We start from the raw sequence: 17024 nt of genomic DNA on the forward strand, positions 1-17024 counted from the left end.
TTTCACATTTTGGAGAGTCCACTGTTACCTGAGCTGGTAAATTATGTCCTCAGTTCGTACGTCAAATAATGTTGGAGGAGTGATTATTTTATTATCTACCACCCACTTGAACCCCATACGGAAGAATTTGAATGTCTTAAACCATATCTGATTTAACATCTAGGACACAAAAGTGACTAACCTCTGAAATTTTGATTTTGTACATCAAACAGTAAGGGAGGAATGAATACCTTTTTAAGGGGTGAACATTTTAAAATATTTATTAACATCTAGGATATAGAAGACTATCCTTCATTAAAAAAAAGTTATGTTCGAGCCTGAAACGGTTTTGGAAAAATGCATTTTGTGTTTTTGAGAGTCAACTACCATCTAAACCTCTTAGGGGAGAAATGTTTTGAAGTATACGGTATTTTACACCTAGGACATAAAAGAAGACCCTCCTCGTAAAATTACAACTTTGTACGCCAAACCATTTTGGTGGGATGAATAATTTAGTTTATGGAGCTAACCTCATTCGACACTTTAGTGGTGGAACATTTAAACATATTTCCTATTTCACACCTAGGATTTAAAATATTTATCGCTCTTTGGAATTCTGTCTTCGTATGTTGAACCGTTTCGGAGGAAGGAATTAATATATTTGTTTTTTGGATCTGAACCCCCATTTAACTCTCTCAGGGGTTAAATTTGTTTCAAACCTTCTGTATTTAACACCTAGGATATCATATGACATTTTAACTTCATAATTCAAACTGTTTCATATAAATGTATATTTTTGTCTTCATTCCTCATCCCAGAGTCAAAACCCCTTAGGGGTGTATTGCTTTAAGTCCATTTCTTATTTGTATCCTCATAAAAAGAATTCAACTTCTTTTACACCCCACTTAATTTCATTCCCTTCCCCCCACCACCAACAAAAAATGTGCATTTCTTTATTTTTAAGAGATTCCAAGTAACAATTTTCACGTCTGTAACATCTTCAGTATTTGATGTTAAGTATCCCCATAAAAAGAAATCAACTTAACTTCACTTCTCTTCACTCACCCCACTCCCTTAAGTGGATTTACTGCAAACAAAAAAAATGTGTTAATTTTAAAGGGGATTCCAAATACTCGTTTTCATGTCTAACATCTTCAGATTCTGAGATTTAAGTATCCACATAAAAAGAATTATACCCCTTTTCAGTCCTTTTTACACCTCCCCACTGAAGTGTTTTTTCCCAAAACAAACAAATACATGTTACTTTTATTTTAAAAGATTAAAAATACCAATTTTCACATCTGTAACGTGTTACATTTTTGATATATACTGCATATATGCTCATTTTAAAAATGTACGCCCTTTTAACACTTCCCCTTATGTGGATTTTCAGAAAACAAATTATGCATGTTCCTTTACTTTTGCAGCATATTCCAAATACCAATTTTCAAGTCTGTAACACGTTACGTTTTTGAGATATACTCATTTTAAGAATTCACCCCCTTTGTCGCTCGTGTCCACCACCCAAAAACAAAATATGTGTTTCTTTATCTTTAAAGGAGACTTCAAATACCAATTTTTATGACTAACATCTTCAGTTTTTGAGATATAGAAGTATCCACATAAAAGTTATTCAACCCCTTTTTCACATCTTCATCCTCCTCAACAGGATTTCATGAAAACAAAAAAATGCATGTTTCCTTATTTGTAAAGGAGATTCCAAATACCAATTTTCATGTCTTTAAAGTGTTCAGTTTTCAAGAAAGAGATACACTCATTTTAAAAATTCACCCCCTTAGCGAAGGAATTTCCAAAAATCCTCCCTTAGTGAGCACCTATGTTGTAATATGAATGTATGCCCAAAATTTCATTTCTTTATGTCAAGTAGTTTCGGCTTGACGATGATGAATCAAACAGGACAAGTTATTTTATACTGTATATATCTATATATAAAAATGTAAAAATTGGTATTTAGAACCTTCATTAAAAATAAAGGAACACGTATTTTTTTGTTTTCGGAAAGTCTCAATAGGAGGTGTGAAAAGGGGTTGAATGCCTTTAATGAGGATACTTATATCTCAGAAACTGAAGATATTACGGACCTGAAAATTGGTATTTGGAATCTCCGTTAAAAATAAAGAAACACACATTTTTTGTTTTTGGAAAATCCAATTAATGAGGGGTTGAAAACTGGGGTGAATTTTTAAAATGAGTGTCAGCAGCGCGTTTCAGTGGGAAACGATATATCTTCGTGGCAAACCACTCAGATGGGCGTGGCTCAGGGAGGAGTATTGTCACCACTTTTGTTCTCACTGTACATGAACGACTTATCTGAGACGCTGACCAACTGTAAATATCACCTGTATGCAGATGATATTCAGTTATATATTCACACAAAGCCTAATGACTTAAACAATTCAATCACTAAGTTAAACGAAGACTTAGCAAATGTTAATGACTGGACTAGCAGACATGGCCTGAAAATGAACCCATCAAAATCACAGGCCATCATAATTGGCACGTATAAATCTCATGCTAAAATACAAAACACGTCTATACCCAGTGTTATGCTCAGTGGAATACCAATAACATTTAGCGATCATGTAAAGAACCTTGGAGTAGTATTTGATAAATATTTAAGTTGGTCGGAACATGTCACAAAAATTTGTCAAAGAGTGTTCTACTCATTACATTCTACAAAAAGGATGAGGGACTTCCTTCCAAGAAACACAAGAAAATTATTAGTACAGAGTCTAATATTTCCAATATTTGACTACCGGTACGGAGATGTAGTTTATAATAGTATGAGCAAAACACTTTCATGTCGACTACAGCGAGCCTACAATGCTTGTGCCCGATTCGTATTAAATATCCCAATCCAAACTCATATTAGCCCTTTCCTCTCTCAGCTGTCATGGCTAAGATTGACTGAACGACGTAAATACCACGCTGTTTCCCTTCTCCACAGTATTCTGCAAACAAACAAACCAGACTATCTTAGAACAGACTTTAAATACCTCTCCCCTTCCGATAGAGCTCACTCAAGGTCATCCACACGTTCCCTCTTGTCCATTCCCATTCACCACAGTAACTCGTACAACAACTCATTCATACCTGCTACCATACGTTCCTGGAACTCAATCCCAGCTGAAATTAGAGGCACAGGCAATCCGAAGTTATTTAAAAGGAAATGTTTAATGTGGTACACAAATATGTAAAAAGTAGATTTTACTAACGTAAGAATTTAATAATTAGCTCTTAATTATCAATAATTAGCTCTTAATTATCAATAAGGATACAAAATTATAGAGGTTAAGTAAATTAATTTTAGTGATTTTTAGAAATATATTTTATGTACATTATTCTGTAAATTGTATAAAGCTGTTGTATAATATGGTTTGGCATAATAGCAGGCTTCATAGCCTGAGCCCCGCCATATAAGAAAGGCAATAAACTAAACTAAACTATATCTCAAAACTTTTAAAGTGTACAGATGTAAAAATTTGTATTTAGAATCCCCTTCAAAAATAAAGGAACACACATTTTTGTTTTTGGAAAATCCCAGTAGGAGGGGTGAAAAAGGGTGAAAAGGGGGTTGAATCCTTAACTGAGGATACTTATATCTCAGAAACAGAAGATATTACAGACCTGAAAATTGGTATTTGGGATCTCCTTTGAAAATAAAGAAACACTTATTTTTTTGTTTTTGGAAAATCTAATTAATGGGGGTTAAACAGGAGTAACAAATTGGGATGAATTTTTAGAAAGACTATATCTACAGTATATCTCAGAAACATAAAATGTTACAGATGTAAAAATTGGTATTTGGAATCTCCTGTAAAAATAAAGAAACATTGGTGATTTGTTTTTGGAAACTCCACTTAAGGGGAACTAAAAAGGGGGTGAAATTTTAAAATGATCATGTCTACAGTATATCTCAAAAAACTTAACATGTTACCGAAGTGAAAAAATTGTATTTTTTATCTCTATTGAAAATAAAGAAACATGTATTTTTTTTCTGAAAAACCACTTGGGTGGAGGGGTAAAAGTGACTGAAAATGGTGTTGAATTCTTTTAATTAGGATACTGATATCTCAAAAGCTGAAGATGTTATAAATGTGAAATTTGGTACTTGGAATTTCCTTTAAAAATAAAGGAATACGTATTTTCTGTTTTCGGAAATCCACCTAAAGGGAGGAGGGAAATTGAAAAATTAGTTGAATTATTTGTATGAGGATACTACTATCTCAAAAACGAAAGATTTAGCAGACGTGAAAATTAGTATTTGGAATCTGCTTTAAAATTAAACAAACACGTATTCTCGGAAAATCCAATGAAAGGGGGGGGGGGGGAGGTGAAAAATTGAAAAATTAATTGGATTAATTGTATGAGAATACTTACATCTAATAAAAACTCAAGTTGTTACAGACGTAAAAATTGATATTTGGATCACCTTTAAAAACAAAGAAAAAAGCGTTTTTGGGCGAAATCATTTTGGGGAGCGGGGGTGAAAAGGAGTTGAATTCCCTTTATGTGGACACATATCTCAAAAACTGAAGAGGTTAGAGTCGTGATAATTGGTATTTAGAAGATCCTCTACTATTAAAGAGACAAGTATTTTTAACAGGAAATTCACTTAGGGGAGGGGGAAGTGAAAAAAAAGTGAATTCTCTTTATGGGGATACTTATATCTCAGAACTGAACGTAACAGACATGAACATTGGTATTTGGAATCGCAATGTACTTATTCTGATCATAAACTGATCATTTTTTATCTTTCCTCGGTTCGTTTTCAAGAACTATCTTTTCCTTTGGAGTACATAAAGTTAGATTACAGTGGATTCTCCTGGCATATAAATAAAAATTTAAAAACATTTGAAATAAACGATATGAATGGCATTGACCATGCAATTGTTCACCTCTATAATAAGGTCAATAATTCACGGAAGTATATCATTCGTGTTGCCAGAATCTTGCGCACTTTCTTACGCGCGACGATAGTGCTGGTCACATTGTCAGCAATGATAAAGGCAGAGGATGTAATTTACCGCCAGAATAACCTAAATTCAACTAATATCACGCACCCTAATAATAATAATAACAATAATGTTCTGGACCGTCGTGAAAATGTGCGGACCGCGCTGGAAATGGGTCCTGGCCGGGTAATGACTACGACTGCAGTCCGGCCGCGGGTTCAGTACCGCCAAGGTTCCCAAGACAACACCACGCCGGATCTCCTCAAGGATTTGATACATATTGAAATGCTTATAGGAAAAGGTGGCAAAGATTTAGAGATCCAACTGGCCGGGTGGAATACCTGGCCCTAGCGCGGGAAGTACGAAATAGATTGCTGGAAAGAAAGATTGAAAAATGGGAGGAACTTAGCCGTAATCTCTCAGAAAATGAGTTAGATCGCGAATTTCGGCGGATTATATATAAAACGTTAAGCATTCAATTATAAATTTCATTATAATACCGTAGCGAAACACGAATATCTTGCTAGTTATATATATATATTTTACATGTTTTATTTATACATTTGTGTATTTAAAACACTGTAGGGTAAATGAAAATAAAATCCACAGCCTGTTTCGTCATTCGACCAGGTCAGGAATGGAATGAATGAAGCCCCCATCTAGCAGCGAGGATAGGAATTCGGCTGGCTGCTGAAGCCTGTCGCACTCCTCTGGGGAGATGATTAATGAATGACGGATGAGATGAAATGATATTGGAGTGTGTTGCTGGAATGAAATATGACAGGGAAAACCGGAGTACCTGGAGAAAAACCTGTCCCGCCTCCGCTTTGTCCAACACAAATCTCACATGGAGCGACCGGAATTTGAACCACAGAACCCAGCGGTGAGAGGCCGCCTGAGCTACGGAGGCTTGTAGGGTAAATAATAATTGTTTATTAGAATAAAATAGTAATAGAAGTAGGGCGTTATGAGTCACTGTGTCTGACAGCTGGGCCAGGCGTCACACAGCGACCTCGAAGGATATCCCCCCATTTAAGCCCCTTAAGGACTGATGTAAACGCGCTTTAAGAACATTGGGATATCCTTCAAATATTCCCTCTTTGATGATTGATCATTGTGGTTATTTACTACTTTTTTTATGAACTACATACATCAGATTCATACTATGGATCATCAGTACACAGTGATATACAGGTTACTCTCATAAGGCTCAATGTGTTCCAGATGAAATAATTTCTTCACGGCCCAAATTAAATTACTTGTTTTTGCACATTTGAACAACCATTGTCAGGTTGCTTGCCTGTAATTTGCACATAATCTTTTTATTATTTTAAAACATTGTTAATTTCTATGAAGCAACCTGTACACAATTGGAACATTCCTACCAAGTTTTTAAATTATTCTATTCTCATTATTTCAGAAGACTAAGTGTCAAGTGATAATTCAAGAATCTTAATGCAGACTAAAGTACTGTATTTCACAATGTATTTTTACTTTTAGCTCAGGGTTTACAAACCCCATTTTATTTAAAGATTGCATCCTTATTTTAGTTTAATGAATAGCTGAAGATTACCGAGTTATACGGTTGAAACTTGTCCTATTCATAAAAAAGTTCATGTATTGATTAGGTGGAATAAAACATCAAGTTACAAACCAAGATTGTAAAACATGAGGTCTTTTCCATGCCAACATTGTACGGCATGGAGCGTCGAATGGACCTTTTCCCGCCCTTCAAACATCAGACTACCTCTGAAGGGTTTGAACCCGCTGTCTTGAGATTCGGAGGCCGAGACTATCGCAGATCATTTTCAACCACCTTAGTCTGCGTCTCTATTATCCACTTCGGTCTCCTTCCTCTTCCATCCTCTTCACATGTCCAAGCCATCTAAGTTTATCTCTATTCTGTCTTAAAGCTTTTCCACTCCAATTTCCTTCCTGACATCTTCATTTCTTACTTATCTTTCCTATCTTAAAAATTTCATTTCACTGACCTGGATTTTATTCTCCTGTCTTTTTGTCAGTGTCTTCTGCATATGCTAATACTGAACAGCAGTACATCTTACACATTGCCTCTTTACACTTCATTGGTTCTTCCTACCTCCATACCACATTTGTCACATTCTGGTAAAATGCATTTCCCTGTTGAATCATTTTACAACCAACCCTGGAACTTGTGGACCTGAAAATGGTTTTCTGTGGTTTTCCATGTTCACACCAGGCAAATGCTGGGGCTGTACCTTAAGGCCACGGCCACTTCCTTCCCACTCCTAGCCCTTCCTTGTACCATCGTCTCCAAAAGACCTATCTGTGTCGGTGCGACGTAAAGCAAAAAAAAAAAAAAAAAAGCATTAGTTCGCTTCCCCGGTACTTCAACCTCTTAACATTTTTTTAAGTTTTGTCCCCATATTTTTATAAATCCTTTCCCTTTTCTCCTCTATTCAACACCATTCCACTCCACTCCTTTCCATGCTGATCTTTCCATAGTTTTCTATAATCTCTGTCAACATGTACAACTGCCTTTATATTTCTTCTCTGTCTGCTCCCTATTCCATTATATAATCTGCAAAGAGAATTTTGTTACCTTCAGCTCCCTGTCTATATTTTTCCTTAATTTCCTTTACAATTTCATCCATAACCATTATGAATAGCAGTGGTGACAGTAGAATTCCTTGTTGTAGCCCCAATTTCATTCCAAATCACTTTGTACTCCCCACATGTGCTACCTATCATGAGAAGCAATTAAAAGGGGTAACAAGCGATCTCAACTTGGGAGCATTGGTTGGCAACCATGGTTCCTTTGGCTTACTTGTGTTAAGGCACCTCACCCTCATCTTTCCCATCCAACCTCCCTTGGACAATTCTTGTTCTTTTTCAACCCCAATGGTACCAGGTTTTCTAGGCCTAGAGAATCTTTCATTATCACACATTTTATGGCCCTTTCCTTTATAATGCCAATACCTTCATTTTTTTAAGTGTTGGATCTCTTAGATTTTTCCCCTCTGATTAGCGATGATAAAAGATGGTTGCCCAGTTGTACTTCCTCTTAAAATAGTAACTGCCACCACCACTCTGGACACTGCTGCAGCAATCTTTGTACAACAGTGCTTGCACATATTCTACCATTTGTTTTCCATTTCTTTCCACACTTTTGCTATGGAGCCTTTTCTAAATCAAGGAATGTCATCAGCTCATCTCTTCCATATTCATAATGTTTTTCCATCAACTGCCTCATACTGAAGATGGGGTCTAGTGTTGAATTTCCATTTCAACAGCCATAACTTATTGCTCTTCTTGTAATTGTCTTTGAACACCATTTTATAATGCACTTAAATACAATAATTATTTTGTAATTTATATTAAGGTTATTTCTTTAAATATTTCCATGAAACTCAAGAAACAGAAACATTCCTAAATATCTTATATGGGGAACTGTAACTTACACAGACCATTAAGAATGTTTTGAACAAATTTGGAGCTTCCAATCCAATCTGAAAAATCTAATGGAATAGCAAACTACTGGTACCACTGAATCTGGCTGCGATATCCTATAATACAAAATCAAAAACAATCTATTTAATTTCATTTAAACTGATAGTTCTCATCCCTCCAGGAGCTCAGGAGTTTGCAAGACATTTAATAATTACAGGACATCAGATGAGTAGAGCACTACTTAAATTTAATTGCACCATGCTGTTCCAGTCTTCTTTCATGACTCGTCTTCATCAGTATTCCCTGGCTCCTTTTCAACACTGACAATACACGTCTTTGTGTAAGGAAGAGATGCCAATGAAGTTCTCTTATATAAGTGCAGGTTGGAAAGAAATAGGGGAAGAAATGGTTGTGAAAGTAAGAAGAAACTTATTAGGAAATTGAATCTAGTAAAGAAATCAGCTAAGGATAACATGATGGCAAGCATAATTGGTAGTTATACCAATTTTAGTGAAAAATGGAAGGGTATGTAGAGGTACTACGGCAGAATCAGGTTCAAGGACATTCCAGGAATTGTTAATAAACAAGGGGGAGTGTGCATGTGAGGATCTACAGAAGGCAGAAATATTCAGTTAGCAGTATGTAAAGATTGTTTGTTACAAGGATAATGTCCAGATAGAGGTGGTGACTAATATTAACAAGGTATTGAAATGTATCTATAATAACAAAGATATTAACAATAAGATACAAAAGTTGAAAACTAGAAAACAGCTGGAATTTATAAGATTTCTGAGGATATACTAAAGACAATATGTTGGGATATTGTACCATGTCTGAAGTACTTCTTTGATTACTGTTTGCATGAAGGAACTACACCAAATGGATGGAGAGTTGCTATAATAGCCCCTGTGTATAAATGAAAAGGTGATGAACATAAAGCCAAAAATTACAGGCTAGTCAGTTTGAAGAGTTTCATGTAAGCTACCGGAACACATTCTCATTCTATTAGGCATGTTTGCAATATTAATAACTAATTTGATAGAAAACAGTTTGGATTTAGGAAAGGTTATTCCATTGAAGCTCAACTTGTAGGATTCCAGAAAGATATAGCAGATATCTTAGGTTTAGGAGGTCAAGCGGACTGTATCACAATTGACCTATCGAAGGCGTCTGACAGGATAGATCATGGGCAAAAATTAATGTAACTGGACTACACAACAGAGTGGCTGAATGGGTGGATATATTTGTAGAAAACAGAACTCTGAGAATTAAGAGTACGTGAAGTTTTTTTCAATTTGCTTCATGTCGCACCGACAAGAAAGCGGCTGTGGCCTTAATTGAGGTACGTACAGCCCCAGCAGGGTGAAAAATGAGCTGATCCTGTAATCATTAAGAGGGGAATTCCTCAAGCCAGTTTTACAGTTTTTTTTTTTTGCTATTGGCTTTACGTCGCACCGACACACATAGGTCTTATTGCGACGATGGGACAGGGAAGGGCTAGGAGTAGGAAGGAAGCGGCCGTGGCCTTAAGGTACAGCCCCAGCATTTGCCTGGTGTGAAAATGGGAAACCACGGAAAACCATCTTCGGGGCTGCCGACAGTGGGGTTCGAACCCACTATCTCCCGAATACTGGCCGCACTTAAGCGACTGCAGCTATCGAGCTCGGTTACAGTATTATTGGACCTTTATGTTTTCTGATATAGGCTATAAACGATATGAGTAAAAAAACTGGAATTGGAGATAAGGCTTTTTGTAGATAATATAGGCCTACTGTATAAAGTAATAAATAAGTTACAACACTGTGAGCAGCTGCAAAAAGATCTCAACAATGTTGTGAGATGGAGAGCAGGCAGTAGTATGATGGATGATAAATGGGGTTCATAGTCACGTTGAGAGTTTCACCAATACGAAAAGTCCTCTCAGTTTTAATTACTGTGATGATGGGATTAAAGTTCCTTAGCCTATGGGGATCACTGTAAGTACGAGGTATTAATACAAGGGAAGATCTTCATTGGGGTAATTGCGAAAACAGGATTGTAAGTAAAGGTTACAGATCTCTCTCTTCACATGGTTTATGAGGGTATTTAGGATTTGTAGTAAGGATGTAAAGGAGAGGGCATATTAGTCTCTGATAAGACCCCAACTAGAGTATGGTTCCAATGTATGGGACCTGCAGAATTAATTCCAGAACTGGAAAAAGAAAACCAAAGTAAAGCAGTTTGTTCTGGGCGATTTCTGACAAGAGTAGCATTACGAAAATTTTGCTAAGTTTGGGCTGGAAATACCTGAGAGAAAGGAGACGAGCTGCTCGACTAAGAAGTATATTTTGAGCTGTCAGTGGAGTGATGGCATGGAACGACATTAGTAGACTAAGTTTGAGTAATGTTTTAAGTAGGAACGATCACAATACAAAGATGAAGTTGGAATTCGAAAGGACAAATTGGAGTAAATATTCATTTATAGGAAGAGGAGATAAGGGCTGAAATAAATTAACCAAGGGAGATGTTCAATCAATTTCCCAATTCGTTGCAATTATTTAACAAAAGCCTAGATAAAGAACAGAGGGAACCCGCCACCAGAGTGAATGCCCTAAATCAGGTCAGTGGTGACTGATTGATTGATTGATTGATTGATTGATTGATTGATTGATTGATTGATTGACTGATACACCAGGCTTACAATGAAATAAACCATTTTGCAGGATTTACTGTCCCTTTTTGAAAATTTTTATCATAATGGCATCGTGCAGTGTTTTCTGCCTCCAGACATTTATCTTTATAGAATAACTTTTACAAACAACACTTTGTAGATAAATAGTTTTATTTATTTACAATTTGCTTTATGTGACACTGACACAGATAGGTCTTATGATGACGATGGAATAGAAAAGGGCTAGGAGTGGGAAGGAAGCGGCCGTGGCCTTAATTAAGGTACAGCCCCAACACTTGCCTCCTGTGAAAATGGGAAACCATGGAAAACCACCTTCAGGGCTGCCGACAGTGGGATTCGAACCCACTATCTCCCGGATGCAAGCTCACAGCCGCGCGCCCCTAACCGCATGGCAGATTAAGGTGCAACCTCAGCATTTGCCAGGTGTGAAAATGGGAAAACCATGGGAAACCATGATCAGGGATGCCAATGGTGGGGTTCAAACTCACTATCTCACGAATGCAAGCTCTCAGTTGCTCGACCCTAACCGGATGGTCAATTTGCTTGGTGTAAATAAATCTAATTAGATAAAAGACTACATGAAGTGGGATTAGTCACGAAGAGTAATCTGAAATAAGATCAATAACAGCCCTTTGCCTTTACTTAGATTAATCCTGTTCCACTAACTTGACAATAAGGTAGTGCAAGAGTTCTGATTTTTATTTATTTCTTTGGTCCTTTGTTTATCATGCAGTAAACTACTATGGAACTTAAGTGTAAGTGATTACTGTAAGTAAATGGCAGGAGCAGTGGGCTTCAGGATAAATGCCCAGAAAACAAACGCAATGAATATCAGCGTGAAGAGCAAACAGATATTCAGAGCCAGTCATGAAGACATTCAAGAAGTCGAAGAGTTTACATATCTTGGCACTGTGGTTACGCAGGATGGAGGAGCAGCTGCTGATGTCAAAATGAGAATCCACAAAGCAAATGTGGCATTCATACAACTCTATCCGGTATGAAGGGCCAGAGAAATTTCAATGAAAACCAAACTTCGCATTTTTCGAACAAATGTAAAAACAGTACAGTTATACGGTTGTGAAACCTGGAAAGTTACCTCAGAGATCACTCAAACTACAGGTATTCGTAAACAGATGCTTTTATCCGGGAGATAGTAGGTTCGAATCCCACTATCGGCAGCCCTGAAAATGGTTTTCCGTGGTTTCCCATTTTCACACCAGGCAAATGCTGGGGCTGTACCTTAATTAAGGCCACGGCCGCTTCCTTCCAACTCCTAGGTCTTTCCTATCCCATCGTCGCCATAAGACCTATCTGTGTCGGCGCGACGTAAAGCCCCTAGCAAAAAAAAAAAAAAAAACAGATGCTTAAGGAGAATTAAACGCATTTTTTGGCCAAAAGTACAAACGAAGATCTTTGGTGGCACTGTGGTTACGCAGGATGGAGGAGCAGCTGCTGATGTCAAAATGAGAATCCACAAAGCAAATGTGGCATTCATACAACTCTATCCGGTATGAAGGGCCAGAGAAATTTCAATGAAAACCAAACTTCGCATTTTTCGAACAAATGTAAAAACAGTACAGTTATACGGTTGTGAAACCTGGAAAGTTACCTCAGAGATCACTCAAACTACAGGTATTCGTAAACAGATGCTTAAGGAGAATTAAACGCATTTTTTGGCCAAAAGTAATTTCAAACGAAGATCTTTGGAAACAAACAGAAAAAGAGCCCATTGGCATACAAATAAAGCAGAGGAAGTGGAAATGGATCAGCTACACACTGCGGAAGCAGCAGAATGCAGTGGAGAGAAAGGCTCTGTTTTGGAACTCCCAAGGACAATAGAAGAGAGGTAGACCCAGCAAGTCATGGAGACGCAGTATGACGGAGGAGGCAAAACAAGGGAAGACCTTTGCAGAACTCAAGACCCTGGCTCAAAACAGGATACGCTGGCACTGCTCTGTCGAAACCCTATGCTCTGCAAAAGAGTAAAAGGACATAAGTCAAGTAAATAAGCTATTCTTGAATACCGATACACATTCTTTTATCGCAGGCCTAGATCATTATGACTCTCAATGCTCACTCACAAACAACTATGAATGAATGAAATGTTACTTTTCACATCTAGATTTGTGATCCCGTCTACTTCTATGCCATCTACTTCAGGATCTTCTTTCTTTCTTTTAATGTCGCACCAACCCAGATAGTCCTTATGGCAATGATGGGATAGGAAAGGGCTAAGAGTGGGAAGAGAGTGACTGTGGCCTTAAATGGGAAATAACAGAAAACCATCTTCAGGATTGCAAACAGTGGGGTTTGAATTCATTATCTCTGAAATGAAAGCTGACAGCTACGTGACTCAGAAACATTAAATGAATGCAAGTCTGTCTCAACTTTTCATTCTCTCTATGGCACATTTCATATTGTAATCTTCACCTATAATATTGTAGCATTATTGATTGATATATCCTTCCAATCTCTAGACCAAAAAGGCGGACGAAGTAGTCTCAGCACCCCCCCTTCACAGTTGTGGAAGAAGCGTTTTCCAACCCCATAAGGGTTTACTGCAACCCTGAAGAAACCCAGCAAACCACGTGCTGGCTCTTCTCCAAAGAGTACGCAATTGGTAGGGAAGAGCTAGAGGCTACGACACCCTTTTGCTTGATCCCTCTACTGGGAACCTGGTTCTCACAGGGTAAACTCGTGTCCTCATCCCGAGGTGGTGCAGGTCTTTTCAGGCACACCCCCAATGGAGGCAAGCTGCATGTACTATTGCGACCACATACGAGTCGTTCTGCCATTCTTAAATTCTTGGCAGTACCGGGAATTGAACCCGGACCCCCGCGGACGGCAGCTAATAGCACTCACCATTATGCTACGGAGGCAGACCTCCCAGGGTGATGTCCTTCTAAACAACCACCATAGTCTGTCAACAGGAATCTCGTCTGCGACATGGACACAACACTACTTCCAAGCACCAAGTAGCTGCAGATGGTGGAGCGAATGGGGGCGTTTGTACCCTATTCCGTTCCGAGTAAGTGCGTATGTATTCAGCTGGATGCAATTGCAGTTCACACTCTGTTGCTAGTTAGTGGTATGCAACGTATACTTGCCACCAAATGACAGTCCTCAAATCATGCCGTGATGGCCGATGAGGTGCTGACAGTTAACATGCCAAGTTTCTCAGCAGAAGTTTGTAGAGAGCTGATCATGCTGTGCTATAACTGTACGTTTTTACATGGCTACAGTTCTTTCCCAGATAGAGTATAGAGTGGAGTATGGTTCAGGATAAAGAACTGCACTGAACCGTTTAGATGGTATACACTATATTGGAATTAGGCTGGCAACCAGCACATTTTGTACTAGCTCGATTCCCAACCTACTCGCTGAATCGAGAGTTCCACTTTTAAGAAAAAGGCGGCAGCAGATACTCCTCATGTATACTGCCAAAATTTGTGAAATTCTGCTACATCCAAGCTATCAATGCCTCTTTGATACCCAATACCACCAGACATACAAAAACCAGCCAAATACCACATGATCAGTTAGGATTTGAATTAATAGTGTCATGAGTTGGATGTGGCTATTGGTAGTTGTCTTGAATGGAAACCTAGCGAGGTGCTCTGTGGCTAGTCCTGTGACCAGATATACAGCTAGATTTACTCCATGGATGTACAGTGAACCTCTGCTCATTGGAAGTATTTCAATCAATCACCACTGATTTGCAGTTTGGGCATTCACCCAGGTGACAGATTCTCTAGGCCCTATCTGTTGTTTACCTAGTCTTTTCTTAAATAACTGTAAAGAATTTGGAAATATATTAAACATCTCTCTTGGTAAACTATTCCAATCCCCGATTCCTCTTCCTATAAACAAATATTTGCCCCAATGTGCCCTCTTTAATTCCAACTTTATCTTCATGTTGTCATCTTTCCTACTTTTAAAGACACCACTCAAACTTATTCGTCTACTAATGTCATTCCACGCCATCTCTCTACTGACAGCTCAGAACATACCACTTAGTCGAACAGCCCGTCTCCTTTCTCCCAAGTCCTTCCAGCCCAAACTTTGCAACTTTTTCGTAACGTTACTCTTATCGGAAAGTACCCACAATAAATCAAAATGCTTTTCTTTGGATTTTTTCCAGTTCTCGAATCACGTAATCCTGGCGAGGGTCCCACATGTTGGAACCATACTCTAGCTGGAATCTTAGTACAGATTTACACTGCCTCCTCCTTTAGGCCCTACATCCTTACTACAGCCCCTAAATACCTTCATAACCACGTGCAGAGATCCGTACCCGTTATTACCGGTACCCTTTAACTTATGATCTTCCATTCCCATCACTTGGCTGCAATATCCAATGCTTATGTTTGTCCGTGTACGTACACTTTACACTTTGCTCGTACTTTCAATGCCTGGCTTCCAACTTCTAAACTCACCCAGCTTCCACCAACAACATTACTTTAAATTACTAACTCACGTCGGCTGTGTGAACATTGAAACCGTAAAATGCTAATAGCTTTTAATTACATTATGTAGATATATCCAGGTTTTGCCTTTTATTTAAATAGTAGGCCAATGTCATCCTAGGATGTTACACTGAAAAGCTTTAGCAAGACACATCTGAGGCTGATTTTTATACAGGTACCGTACAACACTGAAAAGCTTTAGCAAGACACATCTGAGGCTGATTTTTATACAGGTACCGTACAATAAGTTTAACTATTTGAACTGCGCCTATAGGCTAACATTTAAAATGAGCCTAAAGAAAGTAAGGAATATTTTAGTGAGTCCCAGCAAATCTTAATAAACTACCTAATAATGTCTTGAAAAATAGAAACTTAGAAATATGACCTATGAGAAGTACTTTTGAATACTTTAGCAATGTCTGAAACAAGTTAACATAATGCAGTTTAACAGAAGAAGTCCTTCGTCTCTCGCCCATGACATTTTAAAGGGGCGGGAAAAGGTGCTGTCGACTAAGAATACCGATAATGTCAATATAGACTGCCCATGTCACTAAAAATGATCTCTAAAATAAACTCTATAACAAAGTTAAGATCGGAAGGATTACCTTGGAATGCAGACGGAGTGATAGAGACCATAATTCTTAAGGACATGAAAGAACTCAGGTGCTGTCCGGCATGCTCCAAGAAGGCTGAAAGCAGCTAAAGCTGTGTTCCAGAGTGACAGTACTCCACGAAGCTCAAACCGAGGACGACTCTGCATATAATGCTGTCCACCAAATATTAAAATCATGTATATTCCACAAAAGTAGAATCCATTCGTCCAATTTTTAATCATCCATACTCGTGTATCTTGATGCTCGAATTCCTCTTCGAAGTTGAAGACGTACGAATAGTTAGGTAAAGTTACCTCCATATAATTCATGTTGTATAAAAGTTTAAGCCTTCAACAAGAAGTACGAAAAATAGTAGAATTCTTTAACGTGTATTTATATGTATAACTTTACAAAATTAAATGCCCTATATAACAGGCCGACGGGCCGGCATACGTTACAGCAGATAGGCCACTACCGGCAATGCCCTAAATGCATCAGTTTAGGTTATAACAGAGAATATATACACAAATTGTGACAACAAAAGTTTTTTCAATCACTCACTCTAGCTTGTAAACCACATGTATAACCAATCACTCCCCCAGCACAGCCGTAACATTTAATACAAGCACACTAACGTACAAATGCCACTGCCGTAACCCGCCCCATTGACTACACCCATCACTTTTAACAGTTGCCGACAGACTGCACCGCTGTAGTAATGATCTAACCAATGAAAAGTACGAGCCAAGAGTAGGCAGAGCATTCTGGTAGCCATGAGGATAGAATTCTCTCCCTCTCCTCGTTTGTCGCCAATCGTAATCGTAATCGTAATTTACCACAGTAGTCGAGATTTGGTCGAGATCTGTCGCTATTCAAACGTAAGGAATCGTACAGAAGTCAAAAGCGATAG

General features: G+C 38.2%; 1 protein-coding gene across 1 annotated transcript in view; it reads right to left on the reverse strand.

Annotated features, from left to right (window-relative positions):
• Baldspot (elongation of very long chain fatty acids protein baldspot) overlaps positions 1-16802 on the reverse strand; it is a 30835-nt gene extending 14033 nt beyond the window's left edge. The window contains exon 1 of the mRNA XM_067135716.2: positions 16127-16802. Within this exon, the coding sequence (XP_066991817.1) occupies positions 16127-16443 (317 nt within the window). The 5' untranslated portion in view covers positions 16444-16802. The remainder of the gene's footprint in view (positions 1-16126) is intronic.
• Between the last annotated feature and the right edge of the window lie 222 nt (positions 16803-17024).

This window comes from Anabrus simplex, chromosome 1 (genome assembly GCF_040414725.1).
Source record: "Anabrus simplex isolate iqAnaSimp1 chromosome 1, ASM4041472v1, whole genome shotgun sequence".
In the NCBI taxonomy this organism is placed as follows: Eukaryota; Metazoa; Arthropoda; class Insecta; order Orthoptera; family Tettigoniidae; genus Anabrus; species Anabrus simplex.